At 42.5% G+C, this 13214-nt stretch overlaps 1 protein-coding gene across 4 annotated transcripts in view; it reads left to right on the top strand.

Moving 5' to 3' along the window:
* The window catches only part of AGL (amylo-alpha-1,6-glucosidase and 4-alpha-glucanotransferase), a 70756-nt gene that overhangs the window by 18071 nt on the left and 39471 nt on the right, over positions 1-13214 (top strand). For all 4 annotated transcript variants that reach the window (XM_075286632.1, XM_075286634.1, XM_075286631.1 and 1 more), the window contains exon 3: positions 9303-9513. In XM_075286632.1, the coding sequence (XP_075142733.1) occupies positions 9303-9513 (211 nt within the window). The remainder of the gene's footprint in view (positions 1-9302; positions 9514-13214) is intronic.

Here is a 13214-nt window from a genome sequence, read left to right as displayed (position 1 = left end):
TACATATAAAGCTGCACAAGCCAATTACCAGCCGGTGTCTGTGTATGATCAGATACAAAGCGAATGCAAGTGCATGGAGTTAAGGCTAGGTTCACATCTGCGCACGACTCCACATCGTTTGGGTCTCCCAGCCCATTCCCCACAGACAACAGCAGTTCCCATAGAATAGGGTCCACCAGGTGTCCGCCATTTTTATACTGAAACCGATGGAGAGAAAAGACCTCCGTTCAAGACTTTTTTCTTTGGTGGTTTCTGCGGCGGAGTCTCCATTGGAACTTAGCCTAAGGCATCTGTTTCTGATGAATAATGAAGGGAGGGGTAAACAGTGAAGTATTAGGTTAGGGACAGTGAGGGTAAGTTCATACGGAGGCCGCCTCAGGTTCCGGACCAAAAACCAGGTAGCCTTGACTGAAAGCCGGTGCACTGCACCACCATCCAGCCGCGCACTCCGCTCTGGATTAGGCCCAATAAATGGAAGAAACGGCTCCCAGAAAAAAGACCTGAGCGGCTCCCATTGATTTCAATGCGAGCCATCTCTTTGGTCAGAATATTTTGTAGAAGAGCTAAATTGAGGTATGTGATGGCCTGCCTAAATCTGAGGCCCCCCACACTGTAGAAACGCAGCTTTTTTTGTTACAGATCTTGCTGCAATTTTTTGGGCCCAAGTAAGGAGGTTGATTGAGCAGTAGTTAGAGGTACAAGAACTTCCTATTTATTTCCTATTCTTTTTGTAGTTATTCTGAGCTTTGAGGGCAAAAACCGCAGCAAGATCAGGAACATAAAAAAAGCTGTGTTTTTTTTATGCAACTTGGGACCTTAGTGTCTGTGGTCTTAGTGTGTGGGCCGCCGGTCGTCATTGAACAGCACAGCCTATGCACGGGCGGCACACGGGATGTTATCTTTGTTTCGCCCATGCATTAGTCTTGCTTCTGCAGCTTCATTCATTCAATGAATGGGCACCATGGAAGCACGGCCACAAAACCGTACAGGAATAGGACAAGTCTTGAGTTTTGCGGCCCGGAGTGAATGGTCCATATGCTATCCGGAAAAACACGGATAACACTCTGACCTAGCAAGTCGTAGACAAGGGGCCTAAAAGATATATTCAGAGGTTGTGTTTGAAACTACATAAATTGGGTATTAATCTGGTTATGTGAGGTATTGCATTCCAGTATGGTACAACTTGAGAGAAGTTTTGAAGGCGGATTGTGAGATTAAAGTATTGGGATTATACAGTGAAAAATCTATTTTATTTTCCATATTTGATTAATACAAATAATTTAGTATAGATATTACTGCCATCTGGGGGGTATTGGTGCCGCAGTGTTAGTCTGAAACATAGTTTGCAGGTCACAGGGTGAACACCACAGTAAAATTCACCTCCAGGTTGTGCAGTAAGGGCTAGTTCACACGTGGGCAAAGGGGAGTTTTTTGACAGCGGATTTCGCTTCAAAATCAGCCCCTTTACAATGGAGCCGTATGTGAACAGCTAGCTTTTTTTTTCCGCTAGCTTTTTTTTCCACTAGCTTTTTTTTTCCGCTAGTTATTTTTCAGCTAGCAGAAAAAAGAAGCGACATGACCTTTCTTCAGGCGTTTTCCGCCTGAAGAAACCAATAGAAGTGAATGGGAGGCAAAAACAGCGCAGGTTTTTTTCCGCGCGGTTTTTTTTTGCAAAAAACCGCTAGCTGTTTTTTGCAAAAAACCGCTAGCTGTTTTTTGCAAAAAACCGCTAGCTGTTTTTTTTGCAAAAAACCGCTAGCTGTTTTTTGCAAAAAACCGCTAGCGTTTTTTTTTAGCCCATTCACTTCTATGGAAGGGAAAAACAGCCTGGCTTTTTTTGGAAGCGGTTTTTACAAAAAAAAGCTCCAAAAAAAGCCTGGCAATGTCAAAAAAAAGCTTCCTAACTAGGAAGCGGCTTTTTTCAGGACCAAAATAAGCCAGGAGGTTTTTACGTGTGAACTAGCCCTAAGACTTACAGATTTTGGCGCAGACCTTCTATTTCTGTTGTCCATTGTGTGTTAGGATGGCCTAATAGATCACTTTTGATACATAGGAAGTTGCATGTAAATGCTGCTGATAGTTTCCCGGTCTGTACGTTTTTGGAACACCCATAACATTATTCTATGTGCACCTCCCATCCTTGTCCCCGTTCCCCTTTTCCAATCTAAAGGGTCATTTACATCAAGTTTTTAGAATCCATTCAGTATATGCAAAAAACGAATGCTAAAAACAGAAGGATATGGATGGTCGTACACATTAGGCCTCCAGCACACGACTGTAGTTTTTATCCACAATTGTGGAATCAAAATTGCGGCTAAAAGTACGGTCCCATTCACGACTGCAAATTATGAAGCATGCCCTATATTTGGCCACATTTATGGCACAGTCCAATGTGGGAATCCTACAAGATCCATTATTATGGATGACATACTGAGGCAATGCGTATGTGTTTTTTTGCGCATTGCGGATCAGTATTTGCGGACAATAAGTCTACTAGGGGGCTTTAGATATATGTCCTACCCATTGGGTTCAGCAGGATCAGCCAACCATCCAATGTTCCAATATTTGTCTTTCACCTGATGGCAGACGTTGTGTAAGAAAGAGGGTTTGGCTTGTTGGCATTAACGTGCCTAATGGTTTGTTATTGGGATGGTAAGCCACTGTCATGGTGTCTGGCAATGACTAGGGAGGGTTCACACGGAGTAACGTGCCGCATGATGTGGCACGTATACGGCGTGTGAGACTTTGCAGGCCGTATACGCTCCCATTGAGTTCAATGGGAGCCGGGATTGTATACGCGGCGTTATTTTGCGGCACGTTACTCCATGTGAACTCCTCCCTACTCCCCTCAGTACAACTAGTTGCTTTGCCGAGCCAAGCATGCACATGAATTGGGCGGGTGGGAGAGATAGTTGATGGCCAGATAAGCGTATGGCCAACCTTAGATGCTGTATGGCCAGTGGATGATGACTGGTCCCTCTTCTTCAGCACAATTTTCTTTAAAGGAGGTCAGACCGGCCTACAATACTCATATATGAAGGATAGTAGTCCTTGTTGTGTTACCATTCTGTATCCTGTTACGTAAAAAACCCCAAGCTAATCCTTCCCTATACGTCATTCATCCAGCAACTATCTAGGAGCTGCAAAGGATATGAGATGTGTTACCTATGTATTATGCATATATTGTGACATGCTTTATCCCAGGGGTGTTTTTATGGCCCCCTATTTGGAGCTATTATAAATGACTTAAATATATTCCTAAAACACCATTCATTCCAAGAAATGTCCTCGTCCATCTGTGTTAGATGGCCTATCTAAGATTTAGACAGCACAGTTTCCTCTATACTTGGACTACAAGTGTTTAGTCAATGGAAATTATTAGTTTTTAGGTTGGCCATGTACGGAGATATGTACGCTAAGGTTTGCAAGTCTACTGATGGAAAGGTTACTATCAGAGTTGTGAATGGTGTAGCTTGTACAGAAACACTCAGATTTATGCATAATAGTAGAATATGCTTATTGTATCCCAAAATAATACTGTCATACAGTGATCAAAAAATAGTACTGCAATATGATTCAATCTGTAGCTAAGTAGTACTATCATACAGTGACCTAATCATATCCCCATACTGAATAATACTGCTTTATAGTGACTGAAAAACATTACCAAGCAATGACAAATAATACTGCCAAGCAAGGGGCAACACGGTGGCTAAGTGGTTAGCACTGCAGCCTTGCAGCGCAGGAGTCCTGGGTTCAAATCCTGCCAGGAACAACATCTGCAAGGAGTTTGTATGTTCTCCCCGCGTGGATTTCCTCCCATACTACAAAGACATACTGATAGGAAAAAAATGTACATTGTGATCCCTATATGGGGCTCACAATCTACATAAAAAATAATAATAATACTGCCATACAGTGGTATATAATCCAATAAGGCACCACCATAAATAGTAATGTTACTTATTCAGACATGGAGCTGAAGAAATAATATGAGGGAACACAAACCTTGCTAATGGCAATTTTACAACTTCTGATTGCATTGGTGCAATTGGGGATCAAGGATGGCTTACTGATACATGTCAGGGCAAAATACCACTGATACTGCCATCTGCTGCAAGGGGAAAATGTGCATATATAGATTGTCAACGCTGTGGGTGAAGCTGCTATGCATCAGCTAAATGCCAGTGTTAAAAATAATAATCTGAGGTATGATAGATGGAAAGAATTACCGTATATTAAAAGGAGACCTGAGGACCTGTAGATGTGAGTTAGAAGATCTACAAACTTTCCAGATTGCCTGTCAACGGCCAAAGTCAGTACGTCATCAGTATATGTCCTAGCCCTGAAATTGCCTATTAATATGAATATCTGGTACAAAAATATTCTACAACTATTATTTATAGGGAATATCGCCATACATCACCATACTCCATTCCAATAAATAATGCTACCATACTATTAACTAATAGCACCATGCAGTGACCTCATACTACATTATGGTGACCAAATAATACCAACATACCATGACCAAAAATACTTCTGTCCCTCTCCAGTCACTAAAAACTGCAACCAAATAATAGCACCATACAGTGACTTAATAATACCAACATACCTTGACTAATATTGCCACCTAAAAAGAAAATAAGGGTAAGTCACAGATTTGAGTTGCACGGCTGATTTCGAGGTTGATTCCATGTCAAAATCTGTTCCAAATTCCATGCAGAATCTGCCTCCTATTGGTAGGGGCAGCAGCGTCTGCTTATTTTTTCAGAATACTGAATCACGCAGAGTATCCTGCTCTATCTTGCTGCGGATTGTACGACTGGTTTAGCTGCACAATCCATGGCATGAAAGGCAGCTTGGTAGCTCAGTGGTTAGCACTGCAGCCTTGCAGCACTGGAGTCCTGGGTTTGAATCCAAGGACAACATCTGCAAGGAGTTTGTATGTTCTCCCCGTGTTTGCATGGGTTTCCTCCCACACTCCAAAGACTTAAAGGGGTATTCCCACCTCACATACTCATCAGTCTTTACTGCTGTAAAATCTTCTTTCTTCCTGGTTTCTTGCATCATTTGGTGGGCGGGGTTTCACATGCAACCTGCCGTTTAGCTCCGCCCCCAAAGTAGTATGTAGCTCCGCCCACCCATATTGGACTATGAAGTACAGGCAGCAGCAACTCCATTCTGTGTTACATACAGAGACTGCCTGTCTCTGCCATAATGAACACAATTGAATTAGCTAGCCTGATAACTGGGAGAACAGAAGAAATGAAAGCAGCTCCTCTATCTGAGTGCAGGACCTAGGTCACATGTGGTGTAGACACAGGAATAGCTAGATACACAGGCTGGCTCCCTGCACTTAGCCCCTCCTCCCACCCCTGAGAGAAGCAGATACATCACTTGACTCATGAGCAGATAAGTCAGGGCTGTGGCCACAAAAAATTGAATAAAGTAAGATAGTGGACAAACAAAGCAGTTTTGCTGAAGCAGTGTAATTAGGAAAAGTCTTACATCCACATTAACAAGCAGTATAGATAGGATCCTTGTAATGGGACAACCGCTTTAATGGTAGGGGAAAAAAAATCTATGGCATGAATGCTTGAATGCTCTGTTCAGCTGAGCATGGGTTTGTTCTCAATGGGAAGAGGGTAGGGGGCTTTTATTGGATATCAATGGAGTATTCCTCTACCACATATATTCTGAGCAGGCTCATCTCCTGGGGAGCAAAGTATGATACACTGTAGTCTTTTTTTCCCTCAGTATTATCTGTTGGGGTAGAGTCGGGAGCCCCCATCGAAATTGTCAGTTCTGACAACTTATCTGTAATGTATATGGGGCCCTTTAGACTTGTTAACCACATGGATACATGTTTGAGATTTACCTTTAGCACATCTTATAAGCTGTTCACTCATCTCTAGCGTTAATATAGGGAAGCTCCTGATACTTGGTTTATGTCTGCGTTTGGGCCATTCCGTTCCCCTCTCCACATGAAAAATGCGGAGAGAAAAGCACTGTTGGCAGCACTTTTCTCTCCGCGTTGTTCGTGCAGAAACCACATGACCCCATTATAGTCTCTGTTTTCAGGTTTCTGTGTTCTGCCGACAGAAGACGGAAACCTGGTAGAGCGTGTCCGGCCGTGAGCGCCTGTGAGTGTTTTCTGCTCTCCACGGCGAAAACGTTTTCTTTTAACCGGACATAAAGTCCTGCATGTCTGACTTTGAAGAGTTGGGCAGGATCAGGGATCCGCGCTCAAAGGTCGTATAAGAGAAAGATGCATCCCGCCCGATGTGGACCTGTGATTTTTTGCATCTGAAAAAGGATTTTATGTATTAAAAACCTTTCGTCCAAAATCAAGTGAATCTGGACCTATACTTTCTCTTATACGACCTTTGAGCGCGGATCCCTGATCCTGCCCATCTCTTCCACTTCTCCCGGTCCTCCGGTGTTTCCAGACGGAACCGCTGCCACTCTTACCTGGCTCATCTTGCAATACGGATACAATTGTTGTGACTTTATCACAACCCGTTCAGGTGAGAGGCTATATTGGTCGCTTTTTTCCTATAATATAAGGTTTAATTTCCTTCTATAAGTGAAACTGCACTTAGAGCGCTCGGTGTCTTTGTTTTTATTTTTATGTCTGACTTTGAGTCTGGTTAAAAAAAAACGGTTTCGCTGTGGAGAGCACAAAACGCTCACGGTCGGACACTTTTCAAACCCATTCAAATGAATGGGTTTGAAAAATGATTGCAGGTTTCCGTCCCCTGTCCAGTTTTGGGCAGGAAAGCGAACCCCCCCGAATGGAAACCCATGCGCAGAAGTGAACCGGGCCTGAGACATCTGAGATAAATTACTGGATATATTATTTTATGGGATTTCCATTTTTTTTAAAGCGTTTTATGCAACTGTATAAATTGTGAATCAAAGTCTTCAGTTGTTTGATTTTCCCCTACTGTGTAGGTAGATAAGGAGATTGACTTTATCATTGAATAGCTGAGGTATGTTACTCTCTCTCCTGTATAGAAGACCGTCCACCGAATATCTAACCTTATCCCAGGATTTACAACCACCGACATCTCTTTGTTGGTAAAAGGCCAAGTTAATTTAAGACAGATATTCCCCTGGTGTCATCGCCCTTAGAAACCGGACACCGATGACTTATAATCTTTCAGGGCAGGCTAATATTAGCGGTCATTGCATTAACCCTGCTGGAATAGGGCCTGGGGGTGACCTTTTAGTGTCAGACACGTCTTTCATAATAACCTAGTGGAAGTGAATGTCGCCTCAGGCTGAGATGTCGTAGATGTAGAGGATAGAAAATAGATGCAGATTCGTTTTTTGCCTCTCTATAGATACATATAAAACTAGTTGTTATGGGCCATTTCTAAAGCTTCCTATAATAGGTCCACATCGGGATACTCAACTACGGTATTACTGCTAAAGTACAGAAATATACAAAAAGTATGCAAAAAATTTTTTAGGCAGATGTGGATGCAAAATTTTAGGCATGAGTAAAATGGTGCTGGAAGAAGTAAGAAAGCTCTCAAAAATAGAATATTTGACTTTCGTCAGTTCACAAAATGCAAAGTGAATGGACAAAACAGAAGCCTAAACCCCATCTATATTTGGTGTCCCCATCAATTCTTCTAAACACGCCTACAGACAGATTCTGAAGGAGCCAGGAAGGGAGGTTGTTCCAGACATCTTGGAGAACTAAGCACGAGTCTTCTGTGGATGTGCTTACTCAAATCCTTCTGTCTCTTCATGTAACCCCAGACAGACTGGATGATGTTGGGATCAGGGCTCTGTGGGGGCCAAATCATCACTTCCCGGACTCCTACTCCAAAGGCCGGTCACACCAAATGTGGATGAGACTTAGATTTCTCTTTCTGTTCGTTTACTTCATTCGGTGGAGATAACAGCCATCTATAGCAACCTAGTTGAAAAGTCTTAGGTTAAGTTCACACGATGTAACGTTGAGCGTGATCTGGCACGTATACACGTGCCGGCAGATGACGCGCTCAAAATGCTCCCATTGATTTCAATGGGAGTTAGGAGCGTATATGCCGTGTTATTTTGCACCCGTGATTTTGCGGGCGCAAAATAACGTGGCGTATACGCTCCTAACTCCCATTGAAATCAATGGGATCTTTTACGGCGCGCAAACTCTGACATGTTGTGTACGTTCCAGATCACGCTCAACGTTACATCGTGTGAACTTACCCTTAGGGTGCCTTCACATGGCGTAGCGCGCTGCTCCTTTAGACACGTATACACGTGTCCAAACGCGGCGTTTCAAAACAGAGCCCATTGATTTCAATGGGTGCCAATATACGAGCGCTACCCATTGAAATCAATAGGTAAAAAAGCCTCCGATTGATTTCAATGGGTAGCGTATATCGGCACCCATTAAAATCAATGGGCTCTGTTTTGAAGCACCGCGCTCGGACACGTGTATACATGTCTAAAGGAGCGGCGCGCTACGCCGTGTGAAGGCACTCTTAAGAGGCGCTTCTCTTTTCACTGCGCTGTATCTTAGGTTAGGTCTTAGGTTCACATCTGCGTTCAGGCCATTCTGTTCCCCTCTCTGCATTAAATATGCAGAGAAAAGTCCTAATTCTTTTTCCCACTTAAGCTGAAATGGAAGCTGCTTTGAACCACAAAGATTATAGATCTCCATGCGCCCCTTTAACAGCCCTTTAATTTTACTATTAGATTGTTAAATTAGTTCTTATATATTAATATTATTATATTATTTTTAGATGTCTGGACCAGCTGTCTCAGCTGGAGATATTTATGAAAGTCTTGCCTTGGGACATCAAACTGTTCCTTGATACTTGTAAAGGGATGTAACTTCCTTTTCTCCCTAATTTTGAAGATGTTACTGTAACAATACCTTACCAGTGTGACCATAAATGTGTACTAACTCTGTATAATGTACGTGCCTTTCATTCTATGTTGTGTTGCGTTTTTTATAACTGGTTTTATGGACAAACAATAAAAATTAATTTCTTAAAAAAACGAACTTTTTAAACAGTCTCTACTTTACATGGCCATACACCGCAGTTGTCAGCCAAATGCTTGGTCAGCCTACAGCTCCTTCGTCGAGCCTCCATATAACATGTACACTTGGTTTGGCAGAGTGTGCATGTATTCTTGATCAGGAGTGGAGAAAAAAATCATAGCCAGACTCCTGGTGGCGGTCATACTCCAGGGAGAACAGGAGTGAAATCCAACTTGTCCAACTTTTCTTCTCTCCTTTCCATAATGGGGTAACCTAAGATCAACTTTCCATCTTCTTTCAGGGTTTGAGCTCCAGTTCCGTTTGGGACCCACCCTACAAGGAAGAGATGTCACTGTGTATTCCAACTACCCGCCACCTGGTGGCATCTTTGATCGTCATACTTTCCATCCTCTACAATGGCACAATCCATCTGGCCGAGAGGAAGACTCCGACAAGTTTTGTAAATTAGATTTGCAGATTGCGGGATCATTTCAGTATCGATTTAACCTATCGTAAGTAAAACATGGACCTTATTTTTAAGCTATTGTATGTGATTTTTTTTTTATTTTATTTTTTTTTTGTATGCTTTAAAATTTACTTTTGGGGAACCTTTTTCCCAGAAGCAGAACATAGGTAGAACAAAATGTTTCTGATGTGAACCCTTTTGGTCTTTTTGGATCTTGAGGTTGAAGTAAGTTCCCTCTCTGGACCTGTTTAGGCAGGAACTGATTGGAAAATGGCTGAATTATATTCAAATTACCGTCTAGATCAATGGGTACAACCAATTTGTGTTGGCTATTGGGGTAAGCTTTGATGTGGATGGCGATTTGGTCTCATTTAATGTTCCAGTGTAAGTGTGAATAGGACCATATCACTAGCAAGAAGGATTATCATGAGCATCGGGCAGTACTGCTACTTCAGACGTATGGTCTTCTTAAGGGAGTCTGTCCAGAACCCAGCATATCAACCCAGCCTCGCAGATAGATATGTTGGGGTCCCTTGAATTGTTACCTCCATTGTCGAACTATTGCCATTTTTGTCTAAATGTAAATGAGCTCTTTCGGGTAGTGATTCAACAAAGGGGCTTTATTAGCATAACCGATAGACTTCCTTTAAAAGGGGTTGTATGATATACTCTTGTTCCTAGACTTTATTGAGTATTGCATGATATATGGACAAGAAGGGTGCTGTATCTAGGAAAAACCAGGAGCACCTACATGCACATGAATTGCTAACAGGTCAGAGCTTCTTAGGGTCCGTTCACATGATGTAACGCGCCGTTGATTCTGACACACAAACTCGTGTCAGAGTCAGCGCTGCAAAACAGAATCCCATTGACTTCAATGGGTTCCGTTTAGCGCGAGGAACAAATTGAAATCAATGGGACGCTTTTTAACTCATTGATTTCAATGTGTTGCGTGCACTAAACGGACCCATTGAGGTCAATGGGATTCTGTTTTGCAGCGCTGACTCTTATCTGATACGAGTTTACGTGTCAGAATCAACGGCGCGTTACATCGTGTGAACGGACCCTTAGTAATTCTGTTGAGTTGTGCACCTGGCAGGGAGTCAATTAAGACTGATGTAAGGATCGCCCGTCTTAATGAATTCCCTCCAGTATGTTATGGTTCGATGATGTAATGTAATATGTCCTATTTGCGTCCTATCCCAGTGTCCTAAATACAAAACAGTTGGAAATTTGTAGGGTTAGGAAAAATCATCAGTTTTGAAGTATTTGCTGTTTCAGTGGCAAATGAGTACAAAGCAGTGGTGTCTTTAAGACATTTATATGCACAAGATGCAAATCAATGGCCATTGACCGAGATCCCGAGGAAGTCCTCTGAGCAGAGTGAAATGAGGCAAAACTTGGCCGGGTTGAGGAGGCCGGGTCTGTTGCCTTTATTTTCACAGCTTGTGTGACAGATTTAGGGCAGGCGGGAGGAGGGGAGCTCTGCAGCAGTGTGCAGTATGTTGTATAGATATGTACAGACAGATGTCTCCTTTCTTACCTTTAATTTAGGCTTGAAATGACTTTTTTTTAAGGAAAAAAAACTTACTGTACACACACACACACACACACACACACACACACACACACACATATATATATATATATATATATATATATATACATGCAGAAAATGAAAAGACAAACAGGGAAGGATTCAGGGATAGGGAAGAAAACTGCTCCTGCTGGACTTATTTTACTCCAAATATAGGAAGGGACATGTCCTAAAGAGGTGTCACCATACCAAGAGCACAACAAAGAGAAGGACCATTGTATTGTAAGAAATACTGAATATAAAAAATGCACAATTCCCAGCAATACCTTTCTTATCCTCTTCTTCTGCTTTGACACTATTACAGCTTTTATTACAGTTAAACTGTGAATAATCCTTCTTTGTGTCCCAAAGTTTAACCTTTTGACCTAAAAGGTCTGTCTGTGGCTGTAAGGTACCTGTAGGAGACAGACACTGTCCCAGCTGCCAAAGAAAGACCCGGCCCACAGATAGTTGTCAGCCGAAAAAGGGAATGATCAGTAAACCCTATGTTCTGTGCGGGATTTCTTCCAGACAGTTGTCTTAGGAGTTTGCAGAAAATCTTGTTTTCATCTGTAGAGGAGAATCCCTTGACACCTGCCATCAGGGGACAGTAATTCTGCCACAAACACAACATAAGTATCTGATCAGGACTATATGGGCCACCTCCATTATTTTAGCAAATGGGCAGGGTATCATTGTCTCTGCCAAGCTCTAAGATGCCTAAAGTAGGTAAACACCAAATAGTTTGTACAGGAGAATTGTACGTTTGCACTTAAAGTGACAATGGTTACAGTTACATAGTAGATGAGGTTGGATGAAGACATCTGTCCATCAAGTCCAACCTATAACCCTACAATCCCTACAGTGTTGATCCAGGGGAAGGCAAAAAACCCCATGAGGCTTATGCCAATTGCCCCATTTCAGGGGAAAAAATTCCTTCCCGACTCCAATCTGGCAGTCAGTATAAAAACCCTGGATCAACGTGTCCTTAAAATCTAGAATCGATAACCTGTAATATTGTTCTCTTCAAGAAAGACATCCAGGCCGTCTCTGAACTTGTTTAATGAATCCGCCATCACCACTTCCCGGGGCAGAGACTTCCATATCCTTGCTGTTCTTATTGTGAAGAATCCCCTTCTATGTTACTTGTGAAACTTTCACGGCATCCCTTTGCGGCAGCCGCAACAGAAAGTGCACATGCGGAATCCTCGTGTGAACTAGCCCTAACAGCTCAGCCATATAGGCAGGACATCCTGTAGCCACATGTCTTTCCTCTCATGGCAGGGATTTCATCTGGCATTTTTCAACAGGATAATGCTCACCCACATACAAGGGTTTTCCAGGAATGTCTTTGCCAGATTGCAAAACTGTCTTGTTGTCTCTGTTCACCGGATTTTTTGGCAAATGAACATTTTAGAGGACTTCCTTGGAATATACGGTATATATATGGCTATAGCGATCTGCAGGCCCAGCTACAACATCTGTTGGTTAATGTGCCACAGGATACCATGCAGAATCTGTATGCCGTCATGCCCTACACCTATCTCACCTTGCATCCAGACTAGAGACTGCCCAATAGGGTACTAGAGCCTCCTTTCTATTGTACACTTTTCCACAATAAACCTCTCCATTCTCTCTAAGGGTGCATTCACACTGAGTAAACGCCCGTGTATTTTTGCGAAATACACGTGTAAAAATACACGTGTAAAAATAAGACTGCCATTGACTTCAATGACCTCTTACTGTAACGAATCCCCTTCTATGTTTCTGGTGAAACTTTCTCTCCTCCAGACATAGAGGATGTCCCCTTGTCACTGTCACTGGCCTAGGAGTAAAAAGATCCATAGTATTATAGGAAGCATTTGGGACAGCAGCAGGTGTTGCATAGAATTATATGGTCAAACAATAAAGACAGTGTGAAAGCCACCGGTGGACATACACAACTATGGAAGGGGTCTTTATACAAAGGTCGGCTTTTGGAACAGGAAACCACCACAGGGGACCATACATGAGAACCAAGTCAATAACTTCTAAGGAACTGTTTTTTGAAGCATCAATGTTCACTGGTGGGTTAACAAAGCCCGCTAGCAAAGTAAGGCTGTATACAGACTGAAGTGTTTTCCCCTTTCCATTGGGGTTCATTTGCTTTACAAGGATAGTAGCGTGAACAG

Source organism: Leptodactylus fuscus, chromosome 9, assembly GCF_031893055.1.
Source record: "Leptodactylus fuscus isolate aLepFus1 chromosome 9, aLepFus1.hap2, whole genome shotgun sequence".
In the NCBI taxonomy this organism is placed as follows: domain Eukaryota; kingdom Metazoa; phylum Chordata; class Amphibia; order Anura; family Leptodactylidae; genus Leptodactylus; species Leptodactylus fuscus.
The sequence above is the reverse complement of the archived record's forward strand: the minus strand, read 5'-3'. Positions and strand labels throughout refer to the sequence as shown.